We start from the raw sequence: 16,683 nt of genomic DNA, 5'->3' as shown, positions 1-16,683 counted from the left end.
TAAATGTTCAAAAGTATAGGCGTGGTGCACCTAATTCTAGATGCACCATGGTGCATTTTAAAATTTTCCATGTTTAAGGATAAGGTCAATTTAGGATTTTGGGTTAGGTTGGGTTGTTTAAAGTCGAGTCAATTTTTGACACTATCTACAGTATTGGATCAATTTCAAGAAAAATATTTTTCTTTTATTTTTGGTATAATCTAATTTCTTACAATAGTTAGGAAAATAGTTGAATGCATGCAGCATGATTAATTTATTATTACAAGCTAATATTATCCCTAACATGTATGTTTCATATACATTGAATGTTTTGTAGCAGTGTTGCTTCACAGGAGGCGTTTGGTAACAAATTGTAAATGTAAGGGAATGGAAACAAATTAGGAGGGGAAAGGGTAATATATAATGTTACCCTTACTAGTTGTTTGATATTACTAAGGAAACGTAAACAATTATAACCAATCTCTTTCCTCTTGTTTGGTATAGATAATTTGGAAACATATAGCTTTCCTTTTATTTTTTGTTGTCTTGGCTAACTTTTGCTATGCACTATACATTATACAATGTAGAGTAACGTACACTAATTACCATTATATATTTATGTTCTAAATTTTTACTCGTATGTTCTAAATTATTTTAAATCTGATGTTCTAAACTTTTCCCCAAGTGTTCTAAATTAATTCATATGTTCTAAATTAGTACTCACATGTTCTAAACCATTCATTAGTTAAGTTAGATGTTATAAATTTCGAATGACTTATTCCGAAATTTTAACTTATATGTTCTAAATTTTAAAACGTGCGTGTGTTCTAAGACTTTTAGTAATATGTTCTAAATTCGAAAGCATATGTTTCAATTTTTACTCACATGTTCTATATTTTTACTTATATGTTCAATATTTTTACTCCCATTTTCTATAACTTATACCAAGTTTCCTAAATTTTTTATTCACACGTTCTAAATTTTAAATCAGATGTTCTAAATTTTAATCATACGTTCTAAATTTCATAAAGCAAATTTTTTAAATTTTTACTCTCATGTTCTAATTCTTAAATCAGATGTTCAAAATTATTAGTCATATATTCTAAATTATTAGTCATATGTTCTAAATTTTTACTCACGTGTTCTAAATTATAGATCAGTTCTCATATAAGTATGAATTCTCACATATGAACCTATTCTCACCGGATCCCTCCCATATATATATATATATATATATATATATATATATATATATATATATATATATATATATATATATATATATATATATATGAGAATTGATTTTAAATTTAGAACATGTGAGTAAAAGTTTAGAGCATACGAATAAAAATTTAGAACATCTGAGTAATAATTTAGAACATCTATGTGAGTAATATATTTAGAACATTTGATTTAAGAATTAGAACAAGTGATTAAAAATTTATAAAATATGCTTTATGAAATTTTAAACATATGAGTAAAATTTAGAACATCTGATTTAAGATTATGAACATGTGAATAAAAATTTAGAACAAACTCATGATATAGAATATAGAAAGTGTGAGTAAAAAATTTAGAACATATGAGTAAAAAAATAGAACATACGCTTTAAAATCTGGAACATATAATTAAAAATCTTAGAAGACACATTTTAAAATTTAGAACATATAAGTTAAAATTTTGGAACAAGTTATTTAAAATTTATGATATTAAACTTAACTAGTTTATGGTTTAGAACATGTGAGTACTAAATTAGAACATTTGATTTAATTTAGAACACCTAAGGAAAAGTTTAGAACATTAGATTTAAAATTTAGAACATACAAGTAAAAATTTAGAACATAAAGAGTGTTCTCACATAAGAAAAATTCTCACATAAGAAAAATTCTCACAAGAGCCTCCCCCCCCCCCCCCCCTATATATATATATATATATATATATATATATATATATATATATATATATATATATATATATATATATATATATATATATATATATATATATATATATATATATATATATATTTATATAGGCAAAGTCACATAAATTATTGATTACAAAAGCATTGAAATTCTAGTATCTCAAATAAATAAATAAAAAAAAAAAGCATTCAAAAACCATTGAAACATTTTCTCCAATAACAACTTAGGACAAAACTTTCTACTTTTTCATGGGACGTTATCTGGATTGACTTGTAGATTGAGTAGAATTCACATCATCTTCTTCATCACTTTCGACATTCAATGGTTGCTTATCAATCTCTTGATCCATATCTTTTATAGCATCAACAAACGATTCACTTGCATCTCCGGTAGTTTTGTCTTTTGCGTATATCACCGCAAGAGTTTCATAGTGAATGAATGGAACTCCAAACAACCCCTTAGCTTTCTTATGAGTCTGCCATGTAAGAGATAATACAACTAGATTAATATATTTTATGCATATACTAGTTTCTGAACTAAACTCTTTGTTCAGAGTTAAGAGTTCAGATTCAGAATAGTCTCTCTGCTGTATGATTCAAACTATATATTCAAGTATTCAATAATAACATAAAAGTAAACTATCCTTGCTCAGAGTTGCTCACCTACCTAAACTGTAAGTTGTAGACAATTTAGCAATGCAATCTAACTATGTAATAAGTGAAATATGAAAAAAAATAAGTTCATGAAATTCTTGCACAGAACAAGCATGCATTCACAAGATGAAACAGGGGAATTAATGATATAAAACAAAACCATTTGATTGTTGATGGATATAAAATATAGAAACTAGGAAATAAATAAATGATTTACATGAAGATTACTAATTATTCAAGACTTCAAATCATGATCATCAAATTTAGCAGAACTATTTTGAGGCCTGAAAAACCATTTCCAAAACTTGTTATTCTTTCTGCATTTCATAGCAGCAAGATCAGGCACCTTTGAATGATCTGATGATGACATACTAGTATTTTCATTCAGTTTCAAATCTATTAAAGCAGGATCATCATAACTCACAAATTCAGTCTCCTTTAATGAAAATATTAATCACTATATCCTATACATCACACCCATGAAATGACAAACATGAACAACATTAATAATCTGCCTCAAAATAGTAGCAGCACACAATAATCATACCAAACACCCAATAATCTGGAGTCAAACAGCAAAAAATTAGAGCAATCTCTCGGTCGATATCTTCCATAACATCAACGAATGACTCACTTGCATCGATCTCCCACTACAGCAAAGCAATTAAAAAAAAACCATATTAACAAGTCGACAACCTAGCTTACAAACTGAACCACACATGCACATAAAAAAAACAACACAAAAGCACCAGATTTCTCCATACTACGTACTAGGGGTGTTCAAAAAAACCCGACCCGAATGTCCCGACCCGATTTCCCGATGACCCGGTAAATACCCGATGGGAAATTTGGGGAAAAAAGCTGTTTTTTCGGGATGGGTACCCGACCCGGGAAAAATGCATGTAATCCGGGTCGGGACATGGGTCGAATTTTGTAATATTCGGGTACCCGATTTCCCGAAATCTTAAAAACAAAAAAAAAAAAAACAAAAAAAAAACCTCCTCAAACTAAGCCCAGCCCACCAAATTAGGGCTCTTTCACACGCCTCTTACCCCGCATCTGCCTCCTCTCTCTCTCTTCTTGCATCTCCTCTCTCTCTCTTCTTCCTTGAATTGAGCTCCTCAATCCCATCTTCAACTCTCCACTTTCACCTAATATTTCCATTCCCTCCTTTCCTTTGTATCCTAAATCTCCCACCCCCATTAAACCCCACCAAAAATCTCCAATGTCTACCTCAAGAACCCCACAACATCTCCTCCGATTAATCGTGAGTTGCCGGAAAATCTTAGCTCAGGTGACAAATCCGGCGACTGATTCCATCATTGCCATGGCCTCTTCCTCTAAGCAAGAATTTGTCTCCCATTATCGCACCATTCGTCTTCCATAACAGCATTACTGTTTTTTTCTTTGTTTTGTTTTGTTTTTTTTTTTTTTTTGTTTTTTTTTGGCAATTCAATTGGGAATCAGATGTAATTTTTTGGATTTTATTTTTGGGAAATTAATGGTTATAATTTGTGTTTATCTAACAAAAAAAAAATTAAATTACTGCAATTATAAATACCTAAAATTAATACAAGTATAATGGTTTTTTTTTTTTTTTTTTTTTTTTTTTTTTTTTTTTATAAAAAAAAAGGAAATCCGGGTACCCTATGTCCCGACCCGAATAATTCGGGTACCCGAAACCCGGGTACCCGAATTTGAACACCCCTACTATGTACCCATATTTAAAAAGCAACATAAAGGAGAGGGGCAACAGCAGGGGAAAAGCAGAAGGGAAAGGGGAAGCAGCAAGGTAGCAGCAAAAGGGGGGGGGGGGCAGCAGTAGATGAGCAGCATAAGGGAAGGGGCACCAGTTGAAGACACAACATCAAAAGCAAGCAGAAGGGCCAAGGCTGCAAATTAACAAGCAAAATAAACAACCTAAATCAAAATTGTAACACCCCTAAAATTCGAGTCTTTAAAAAAACAATAAGAGTAACCTTTAACTTTCAAAAACCCAACCATCGAACTCTGGGAGTGTTACTGCTACACTTATTTTCCGTAGAAAATAAAAGCAAAGCAAAAATTACATAATATTTAAATAAACTAAGTGGTCTAAGTTGTGGCAAAATAAAATAGTCATTACATCAAAACTGCAATTATTTTGAAACCAATAATGGGGAGGAAATAATTAAATTTGGGAATAAACTAAATTGTCTTAGCTACGTGATTATTCTAACGTCTCCTCACACGTAACCGAGTACCCTTTTACCAACCTGCAAAATAAATCAGAAACAAGAAAAGAGAGAAAACTCTCAAAAATCAGATAAACTGAGTAATTCCAACTCCACCCCGTAAAATAAATAATTTTAGTTCAAAACATTTTATACATAATAATAGTCTCATAAATATTTTAATACTCAACCAAGTTCAAATAGTCACATAACATACTATTTCTTTATTTAAGAAAGGGAAAGAGAACGCCAGTAAGCCGGTACTAGTCCCTGTCACCACCTACTTTACAGAGGGTCGCACATTACCCCAAATGGCCACGAAATAAACAGAATGTCCCTAGTGTGCACACCCCTCACTAATACCCAGTGATTAGGAGGAAGACTACATCAATATACAATAATTTAAACCAACTAGTAGCAACCATAACTACTAGTGGGCAACCCGTTCTTCACCCTTTCGGGTTTCATTTCCCTTCTTAAATTAAATTTCACTGTACATTTTATTAGATTAAATCATCCAAGCAATTACACTGTACACAAGTATTGCACAAATCAATTTAATTTCAAGTAACAATACTTCAATTTCAGTATCATTAGACCATAGTCATCCCACATGACATATAGACCATCAATCACGTATAATCAATCATCCAATACCCAAGATTATATTTAAAAAAAACTCATACAATAACAAATAATCATATTTTTCGAAATTACATATACTAGTACACAAAATTGAAAACTCATATATAATATATGATTCCATAATATCATACGATAGCACACTCATCACATATAATTACATAAGCACGTATTTGACACATAATATTTCAAAACAATTTCCTAACGGGATTCTAAAGATGATGGACATTGAAAATTACCTTGATCGCGCGTAAAAACTCAAGGTAATTAACCTCCGAAACGTTCACCTAGTAGCCTCCGTCTACAAAAAAACGAGTTCAAGTTAGTTTAGTATACTAATCGAATTGGTTAGGCAACCTCATTAATGCTTGATGCCTATTACTAATACACCACTACGTAAAAAGAAAGGAAGTAGATTTTTTTTTTTTTTTTATAAAAGAGATGTCTGCCAACTTTTCTAACTTTGTAGATCAATTACTCATCTAACCCCACCATTGTTGCTCGCCTAACCGTTGTCTGTGATTGAAAGAATCATCTTACAATTTACAGAAGACCAAACAAACCCCCCCTTTTTTTTAACAAACAAAAATAAATAATAAAAACCATACTCCTTAAAATGTGAATCGGAAGAAGCCATAGAAATATAACTCAAGGTCAAGGGACGAAGGCGTAGTTCGTGGTGGGTTAGCTAACAATTATTATTATCAAGAATGATAGGTGAAGAAGAATCATGGCTTACCACTATACTCAATCAATTATATTTGTTGTTTTAGCAAATGACACAAACTAAGGGATAATAATCGATTTGAGGGGAAAAGAAAGCTTCTTGGAGCTAATATTTTCTCATAGCAATTTGGATGCGTGAGATTGGGCATTAATAAACTTAATATTGTGAAGGTAGATTCATCCAAAAGGTCTTCTACAAGATAAGAACTGATTTCAAATAGAATTTGTTTGTTGTTTTTCTTTTTTATCCGATAACACCAATTCTAGAAAATCGGTTTCTCATTTTTTTTTTTACAAAATCAGTTTCTGAAAATTATCTAAAATCAGTTTCTGGAAATTATCAGTTTTCAGTTTTTTTTTTTTCAAATCCGAAAATAATAATTATAAAATCTATTAAAATAACATATATAATTAAAGTTTAAAAGTTTATACTAGCTAGAAAATTTGGGGTATTACAAAAATTCTAAATAAGCAACTTCCTAATGCACTTAAAATCCATAAAAATCCCCAACTATATAATAATCCACCAAAAGTAAACCAAAATCATGGGAAAAAGTTAGGAGAACAACACAATATAACCAGTACATAAACGCAACAATAGAAATTATATGACAGTTAGCAATAATTATCAAATTAGGGCCAACGTCAGTATCATGAAGAAGAGCATCAATCTGTCAAAAAAAAAAAAAAAAAAGTGCAGCAACAATCATCGGTTAGCAATAGGAACAACTCGCTTAGTACCAGAAGAAGCATTATGACTGTTAACAGGGCACCCATTGGTTAAAACCTAAACCAATTTACCAGAACAATTACAGGATATAATAGCAATATATACCAATAAATTCAGCATAAAATCAACGAAATTTGAGAAATATAAACCCTAAGAAAGAGAAAAGAAAATTTCAATCGAACATGCAAGTAGAGAATTCAAACCATAAAGCGACGAAATTGATATCGTATTAAGAATATGAACCCTAGAAATTGAACAAGAGAAATGATAGGTAATTATGAAATCGAAAATAGGCAAATTAAATAGCAATCCATGTATTACAAGATCTAAATCAAAATTATACAAATTCAACTTTAATTTCAACACTAATTCAAAATCTAGGTTTCCTAAACAAAAAAATTGATACATAACAAACCTGTGTGTTAAGATTGTTGATTTGAGAAAATTTGAATTAGGAAAATTGATCAAATTGAGCGAAAAATGGAGATTTGCTTGATCAAATTTGGGGAATTTTTGGAGAATTATGGTATGAGAGGAGAGAGAAGAAGGTAGAGTGATGATTTTTTGGGTTAGAAGAAAGTAACGTGATCTGTTTTAATTGAAGCAGTGCACATCGGAATTGGTACACTAGTTTTAATTAAACCTGCTACGATGTTAGGGTTGGTAAGTAGTGCACATCGGAAGCAAATTAAAGATGTAGAGACTGATAAAATAATATGAAGAAAGATAAAGGAAAAATAATTAAAGAGTAAAGAAATGGACATAATATTTAACGTGGAAAATAAAAAAAATCCACGGCAGCGAGCACCAAATTAATCCACTATATGAAAATAAGAGTGTACAAGAACTCTTTTTGAAAGGGTGATTAGTACAAGTTTCTCCCAACATAGAAACTCACAAAGGATTATTATATTACAAATAATGGGGAATAGTGGATTTATAGAGAAGGTAAACAAGTAGAAAATTATAAGGAGGTTAGATAAGTAGAAAGGCTTGTGTATAGGTATGGCTACTTGTGTGTGTATGTATCCTAATTGAATGCCCATGACCTATATTTATAGTTGAAGATGGAGCATGGAAGAAATGTTTGAAAGATTCTAGAAGCACCTTCATCATTTTTGTATCCATGATATTCTAGAAAATTCATGAACTATGTTTCTAGTTACTTCCAATGTCAAGAATTCTTTGGATCATTTTAGTGACTTGCATGTACCAACCATGTTACATGTATCCAAAAGCTTCTAAAACATGAACAAATACTCTATCAAACAGTGGGCCTAAAATTTGGGCCACACCCAACATGTGAAGTGTTAGTTATTCTGATAAGAAGAACTACTATAGTCTTGCTTCTTAGACCATCTCCAATGGTGAGACTCAAATGAGTATTTTTAGGAGAGAGAGTATTTTTTGCAATGTATACCAATAAGTTGGTATCTAAACTTAGCAACTCCAAAAGAAAGTTGCTAAGTTTAGATACTCAACTTTGAGTCTCATTTGACAAAAAGTGTGGGCCTTATCAATATTCTAATATATTTTGTAATTTATTGAAGTTTTACAATTTTTTTTTAATTTTTTTATCTTATAACAATTGACGGGTCATAAATTGAAAGTGACATTTGTATATTTTTAGAGAGTCTCACCATTGAGAATTTAGACTTCATATGAGTTGCTAAATTGAGAAGTGGGTATGGTATCACCATTGAAGGCAAAAAACAACTTATTTTGTATTTCAATACTCAAACTTAAATCTTACCATTGGAGATGATCTTACCACAATAACTAACATTATACCATAAATGCGGAAAATAATCTTGTAGACATGGCCGGTAAATTGTTCTAGGAAAAATTACATATAGTATAAAAAAATATTAACAATCAACTTCATTGCTTATCCTTAGTTTGTATATTAATTACCCGTAAATGATATCAATAGTTTGATTATTGTTTGGGTGCACGTAATACACTAAAAGTTGCTATCTCAGTCTACCTTTTATATACGAGGAAAATTATTATTATTTGTGACTTATTAATGGAATCCTTCATCAAATAATTACTAGAATCAACGTCAACATAACTTGTGACAATCAAATTAATTATTGTTATAAGTAGTATTAACCAATATGAGGAAATAACGTGTTAAGTTTTAAGGATTTTTTTCTTATCCATCAATTTTATTAGAGGCGATAAAAAACATTAAACTAAAGTCAAATTACATGCATGTCGACGTGCGCATTATATCATTTATATAAATGAATGTGATATCATATATGACGAGGTACAAGTACAACAAACTAATAACAAAATTACAAAAGAAATCAACAATGTAATATATACATTTAATTATTTTATCTATACATGTTTAACATTCTCTAATACATTTATCACTTATTCCTCAACAACTTAGTTGATTAAAGTTTTAAAAGGTGATATTCAAGACTTGAGATTACATTTGGCCGCCTAATCATATGTCATTATGACCTTTTCTACTCAACTTCGTAATAACTACCTTTTCTAAACCTAAGTAGTTCTAAAAAATTGTAACTTTTTTTTGTCTATTTTGTTTTGAAACGAATTTGTCAGATTGTCTTTTACAAGGTTTTGTTAGTATGCTTGTGTTATTCTCATTAGATCGAACTGATAAGATGTACATGCCTCTAAAATTTAGGTTGCTCGTGTTAAATCGTTATGTGAAGCAAGCATGTTATTATTATTATTATTATTATTATTATTATTATTATAGAGCTCCTTCATTTTCGTACTAACTCTAGCTATATTCTCCATTAATTTATGCATGTATGTTGGCTAGCTAGCTTAATTAATCTATATACTTCGTATTGTTTAATAGATTTTGTCTTATATTCATAATATCAAATATATGATCTAGTAATATTCTAGCTTATATTAGGTGTTGAACTATGTAAGTGTTGCACTTAAAATCTTAAAGTCCATATTTTATTTTTTTCTTTGATGAGTATTAAGATAAATCAAATCATAGCACGTTATGACTAAAAAGCTTTTATCTAATAATTACACGAAGTTGACGAAATTATATTATATTGAGTAGGTATTATACTGATCTTATACTGATTTGATCACTTCAAATTTATTGAAAGCAGTTGGGTTGAGGAGCTGAGCTTCCCATCCTTTATAAAAATAATAACTTGTGTACTTGTGTTTATCTAGCTGTAAAGCTTGTTGTAAACTTTATCGTTCATTAAAATACTCTAAAGAAAATAAGTTTGTACTCCCTCCGTTTTTTTTTATATGCACCACTTTCCTTTTATGGGTGTTTTTTTTATATGCATTATTTCTATATTTGGTAAAGTTATACTATATTTTATTATTTCTCTCTCTTACTTTAAACCCCACTCAAATTATTTTATCATTTCTCTCTCTTCTATATCCCCACTTAAATCATAAAATATCTATTCTCTCTCACATACTTTCTTTTTCATGGTCCCTATCATACTTTTATTATAATAATTTATTCACCCACACACAATATAATATTTGTCTCCTAAAACTATGTGCATTCCCAAGTGATGCATATAAAAAAAAAAAAACGGAGGGATTACTCAATAAACATAGATATGTTCTATTAAAATAACTTCATTAAATAAAACAATTTCACTCTCTAATTTAAATAAAACACTCGTCTTATTGAATTGATTGAAAAAGGCAAACTTTGTTACAGTTGAAGAGCAATACAATACATACACAAACTTGTTACTTAAACATTAAAAACGGAACCTTGGCGAGGCAATTGTAGATCACCACCTACTATAGCTCGATTGCTTGAGTTCGTTTTTGAACGCAATACACAAGAAGAGCAGAAAAACTTGTATACAAAAATCACAATAGCATTTTTAGAAGGAATAAGCACATTGATGATGATATCTTTGTAAACTAGCAATATAAGCAAAGTGCATAGACCCAAAGTAACGTAAGCCATCCATGCTTTAAAAGGCAAGGTAGTTGCACACAAACCCGCCATGAATGTAAAAAGTGTTGTGCAAAATGATGCTAGGACCAATGTTACACTGAAATCGAGTATCATCACTGAATTCTTCCGGTTGTTTGTAGCCATGATCCAAAGGAGACAACATAAAACCATCATTGATAAGCACATTGCTAATATGTCTAATACCATAAAAAACTGAAACTCTAAGCTTTCTATTAGAACGGGTGTCCCAATATTTTCGAGTAGCCCACCAGGAACGGTGAATGCTGTTGTGAATGTTATTGTCGTCAAAAGAGCTGCTATAATACCTATTGTGTTCACATATGTTTTCATCTCTCTTGAAGGAATGCCCCATGTGCTAAGAACACCTATCATTTCTTTTTCATCCAGAATGCTCTTCTTGATCTGAACGATAAAGACATGAAATTCAATTAATTACATAGTAAAAAATAATGGATAGGAACTATACTCAATCAAGACTGGCTCATTGATCGTATAAACATCCTTATCTTTTTATAAATTGCAACTGTTTGACTAGTTAGTACGTGGCGTATCTAGGATTCACATGTAGGGTGTGCACAATTCTGTACTTAATAGTCAATGATCCGAACATGTTTGCATAAAAAATCAAATTTTAAAAATATTGTAGTTAGCAAAAATAATGGTTGGGAAAAAAAGGTTTAACAATGGATTCAAACTCTAGATTAGAGTGACAATTCAGGAAAGCTTAAGAAACACCTTGCTATATACTTCGCATCTTATTTTAGTGAACATGCTTGCATACCCTTAGTGTTAGCTGTATCCGCCCCTGTGACTAGCATATTTAGGGCCTGTTCTTTTACGTTGAAATTCAGTTCAATCCAGTTCAGTTCAGTTCAGTTGAACTCAGTTCAGCTGAGTTCAGTCAATGAGAACATGCCCTTACTAAGACAATACACATATAAACTACTTCCTCTGTCCCCCTTTTTGTATCATGCCTACCCTTTAAACTTCCTTATTCTTTTATATTTTTTTTTATTATTTTTTTAATATATCAATAAGATTTGTAGACAAAGCTCATATACAAATAATTTAAAAATCAAACTGTTGCAATTTTACTAAAAACAGAGAAAGTATCAAGAAATACAAGGAATACATATATATGTAAGGCAACATAACTTGAAAAAAAAGGGAAGCACTTACTTTGGAAGGAAGACTGGGTAATTCTGCAATCAGATCGTTGGGAGTTTTACCAGCTTTATTATGTATTTCTAGAAGTTTCGACACCCATTCAACCTTCTTCACCTTAGACGACTTACGTTCTTCTTTCCAAAACTCAAGGAAAAACAGTACGAGATCGAACCGGTTATCTATGATAGCCAGATGCAATGGTGTGTTTCCATTCGAGTCCTTTGATTCTAACAGATCTCTTAATTCCTTATCTTGAAAAAGGCGAGCAAAATAGTATTCTGATGGATGTTTTACAATGAGGTGCCCGTATGTTTGGCAATTCTCGTCACCGGATTTTGCTGCTTCCGGAGAAGCTTTGCATAACACTGCAGCCGCGGAATAGTTACCGGCTTTTATTGCTCTTAGTAAGGGTGTGAGACCATTCTTGTCGAGCGAATAGGCCGCTTGGACATTTGCATCCACCATTGCCTTAATGTCTTCTCGCTTGAATTGCTCTATGCCTTGAGTAAAATAATTGTTAGAGAACCAACTTAACCAAAAGTCTACTCAATCAAAAGTTTAAGCTGATGGTTGAGGCCTAGAAATATGTTTCATACTCTATCGATAATCATATTTATTCATTAAGTTAAGATATTTTGATATCAACCCATTACGAGGTTTCAAAAACAATTTTTTTTTTTTTTTTTTTTTTTTTTTTTTTTTTTTTTGATATCAAACTTATTCAGTTTCAAATTAGATGACATATTTTGACTTTATGGATAAGAAAATATGTTGTCATGTCATGCTAGATAGATCTTGTTAGATCGATTCATCTTAATGTATATTTTCAAAATATTAACTTTTAATAATTTTTACATATTGATAATTAGAGATACTTACAAAAGTTTGAAATAACTAAGCTTACAGTAAGAAGCTAGGCAAATTTGAATGTAAAAGAATAACATACTACTCCTAGCTTTCTTGTTTGACTCATTTAATTTACTTAAAAGACATCATAAAAATGTGTAAATATGTCGGTGTAAGATATCAATTTTTTTTTTTCTAACATTGAAATTAAGTAACTATTATATCGTGAAAATATTAGAACCAAGCTAATGAATAATGAAACGAACATTATGAAATGAACCAAGTATTGTATGCACTTACCTATTGGACGGCAAGCGAATAGATGAAGAGGCGTCTCTTTATTTTTATTAACCACACTAACCGATTTCTGATCATATGTTAACAATCGTTTCACCAAATTAATGTTATTATTTGATTTGAGGGCCTCATGGAGAGCTGTATTACCATCCTCATTTTGCACCAACCACGGTGAGTCGAAACGAGCTCCCTTAACGCTAGCCTTGTTTTCAAGTTTAACGATACACTGATTGCACTTCTCTAGCAACAATGGCAAAAGATTTGATCGCCACAATGTTGAGAAAACATAATCGGTGTTACCATCATTATCATTGTGTCGCGCATTATCTTGATCTCCTGAAGCAACATAGACTGTGGTATCAGGATGATTTCGCACAAGGATATGAATCGGAGTGTCTCCTTTACTGTCTGTTTGACGAATAAGGGATGGAAAGCTTTGGAGTGCTTCTTCAACGAAATTCACAAAGTCGTCTAGCATTACACGGCTTTCCTTCTTAATCAACATTATTCTATGAAGTATGTTCTTTCCCTTTGAATCTTGTGAGAGTAAGAAATCCATTCCTAATTTGCTCATTCTTTCCCTTAGAATGATTATGTTTGCTTTGTCTGTTGCTTCAATTTCCTCCCTCGTCAATATTCGTTTTCTCAGCATCTGCATCATTAATCATTAAGGAGTAATGTCTTGTTCACTTCACCTTAAAGAAATAATATTAAGTAAAAATAATTTCAGTTCAGAACAACAAAAATAAGGTTAAGTGAACAAGGCCTTATTATATTCTTCTACATATATATTATATACGGAATATTTCATAGTGCTCGTTTGAAATATAAATGTCATAATTAGAACAAATATGTTCAAATATTATTCTGAGTATAATACTCTATTATTAGAGAGTGCTAGTAGCTACTATCCACCATTCCACCGACACTGCAACAATATTTACTCCATTTGTTCCAAAATAAATAAATCAGTTGACTTTTTTATATTATTCACATATATACTTTGACCATAATCTATAGTATATATTTAAAGGCGTTCCTAAAGAAGTTAAGATGCCACGTGGCGCTCTCCTCAAGGCGTTCCTAATGAATTTTAGGTGCCACGTGACGCTCTTCTCATTTAATCCGATTTTCACTCAATGTCTAAAAATATGGTTCTTAGAAGATTTGAACTCACATCTTCAGGTTTAAATTTCAACGTTTTAATATTTTCGTAAATAAATCAACAAATTTATTCAACTTTATTCAACTGTAGAACCCACAATAATGAAAAAGTTGTTGATTTATTCACAAAAATGCCCCATGAGAAACAAATTTCGTTTCTCACCATGAGAAACAGGGATTCCCGTTTTAATTAGCCACTAAATTATTACCATATTACATGTCATTCAATAAAAATAAAATATTAATAAAGATTTTTGTCATGGAAATAATGCAGTAACTCGGGGCATCGCCCGGGCCTAACACTAATTTTTTACTTAAATAATGTATAAAATATAGCATAAACAAATAACGTGCCAATTAAACAGACACCTTTATTTTGGGACAGAGAGAGTAACAATAATGAATGTTTCATACCTGAAGTACATCTTGTTGTTGTATAGCAGAAGCCGCTGAGATACCCTCCATATTATTGATGTTGAGTTTGGCCGAGGATTCAAGTAAAAATCGCACCATATTTATGTCCATATTCTTCGCAGCAACATGTAACGGTGTATTTCCATGGTGATCCTGATGATTTCTCAAGGCATACATCTCTTTACGATTAAGCAAATTCAATGTTTCATGGTAGTTTGGGATTTTATTGATCAAAAGGTGTAAGATGGACTTGCCAGTATTATCACACACCTCCGCAGATTGCGGACAATTATCAAGTATTAACTTCGTGAACTTTAGATTATAAGGTGTGATGAGTGTTGCTACTCTATGAAGAGGAGTCAATCCTTTTGCATCAGGAAAACATGTAACGTTACTCGCTTTCTCAACTAGAAGTTTTATCATGACTGACATATCTTCTTGCGGTGCTGATCGGATTGTTAGAGCTGCTCCTCCTTCGTGTAGTGGTTGTTGCACTCTAGCCATTATTGATTCACTCACAGCTAGATAAACGCAAATATACACAACACAAATTAGCTTCAAAAAAGTGCCAAAGTATAAGAGCTTCTTGATAATTTTTAGATATTTTGTTTACTTCCTCTGTGTTTAAATTGTTAGTGGATTATCTCAACCAAAAGCTTAAACTGATTGTTGAGTCATAGGAATATATTTTATACTTTATCACGCCCCTTCACTCAGGAGCCTGTTGGGCTTAAATGTTTTATACTTTATCATAAATCAATGAAACTTGTCATGCTTATTACACAAAACGCCTATTCAATCAATCACAAATAAACAAAGGGAGAATATACAAGTAACTTACTATAATTAACATGTTGTTTGATTGCAAGATGAAGTGGTGCTTCCTTTGACTTGTTGACAATAGAAGCTAAAGAAGGATCTTTCTCCAACAAAAATTTACCAATATTGACATTTTCATGGATAATAGCAACATGAAGAGGAGTATTACCTCTAAAGTTTTGGACTTTCCAAGGTGTCTCACCTACATACCCTTCAATCCTCTCTTCAATATAATCATAAATTAAGCTCATTATCAATAAATTACCTACCTCAGCAGCAATATGAAGAGGGTTGTTTTCTTTGGAATTCCCACTAATTATCTCACTAATTGTAAATTTTTCTAGACATGCTTCTATGAAATCATGTTGTTCATGTCTAATTGCTATGTGAATGATGTTATTTTTTTCGTAGGTTTTCCTAAGTAAATACTCTTTACTCTTTCCTTCTCCAAGGAACTCTACATCACCATTCGCGGCTGCCAAGTAGAGCTCCTTCCCCATTTCTACGGCCTCTGAAGTTGTCATGGTTTCTTATTATTTTTCAAACTAGTAGTAATTTGGGGTGTTCTTTTAGGTTGCTCTATTGGTTTACTGATGATGGCAATTTATAGACTCCAATCTTGTAGGAGTAAGTGAATTAGTGTAATAAATAAAATTAATTAAAGACTCAAAATTTACTTACATGTTATTGATTTACAACAACCGATTAATTAGACTACAAGCAAGCCAAGCTAAATCATGTTACTAATAGTTGCAGTCTAGCAATAGTAGTATAGTATTGTTAATTAAATGATTAATTGACAAGTTAAAATTAAATAGAGTATTTTAATACCAAGTAGTTTGTTGATTATTCAAAATTAAAAGCAGTGGTTATTGCTAAAATAATGGAGTGTAACTTGTCAGCCCCCAAAGTTACTACTTGTAAGTTGTATTTTACATGTGTGAGTTGTGTCTAGAAAGCTATTATATACTCTATAATATTTAACTTAACAACTTTTGTCAATGGATTTTGCTAACGAACGCCCCCGGGGCGTTGGATAAGCATTTAAAAATATTACGTAAAATGGTATTAATTTGGATAAGCATAACAAAATCACGTCGGCGCGGGACGTTCGTTACCTTTTGCCTTTGTCAATATATAATAA

General features: G+C 31.3%; 1 protein-coding gene, 1 long non-coding RNA gene and 1 pseudogene across 2 annotated transcripts; all 3 read right to left on the bottom strand.

Moving 5' to 3' along the window:
* Nucleotides 1-4,656: 4,656 nt before the first annotated feature.
* On the bottom strand, nt 4,657-7,418 carry LOC145617759 (uncharacterized). The gene is made up of 3 exons (XR_014107779.1): nt 7,284-7,418; nt 5,652-5,713; nt 4,657-4,812 (listed from the first exon to the last, which is right to left on the bottom strand). It is a non-coding gene; the product is annotated as an uncharacterized LOC145617759 (long non-coding RNA).
* Nucleotides 7,419-10,734: 3,316 nt separating this feature from the next.
* On the bottom strand, nt 10,735-15,152 carry LOC145617748 (uncharacterized; annotated as a pseudogene).
* A 371-nt stretch (nt 15,153-15,523) lies between these two features.
* LOC145625438 (uncharacterized) lies at nt 15,524-16,063 on the bottom strand. The gene has a single exon (XM_081678479.1). It carries the CDS (start codon nt 16,061-16,063, stop codon nt 15,524-15,526), a length of 540 nt encoding a protein of 179 aa, XP_081534605.1.
* Nucleotides 16,064-16,683: the final 620 nt, after the last annotated feature.

The sequence above is a fragment of the Chenopodium album genome, chromosome 3 (genome assembly GCF_948465745.1).
Source record: "Chenopodium album chromosome 3, dcCheAlbu1.1, whole genome shotgun sequence".
Classification (NCBI taxonomy): domain Eukaryota; kingdom Viridiplantae; phylum Streptophyta; class Magnoliopsida; order Caryophyllales; family Amaranthaceae; genus Chenopodium; species Chenopodium album.
The sequence above is the reverse complement of the archived record's forward strand: the minus strand, read 5'-3'. Positions and strand labels throughout refer to the sequence as shown.

Coding starts and splice junctions, on each gene's coding strand:
- LOC145625438 (XM_081678479.1), bottom strand. CDS start 16,063: ATGACAACTTCAGAGGCCGTAGAAATGGGGAAGGAGCTCTACTTGGCA.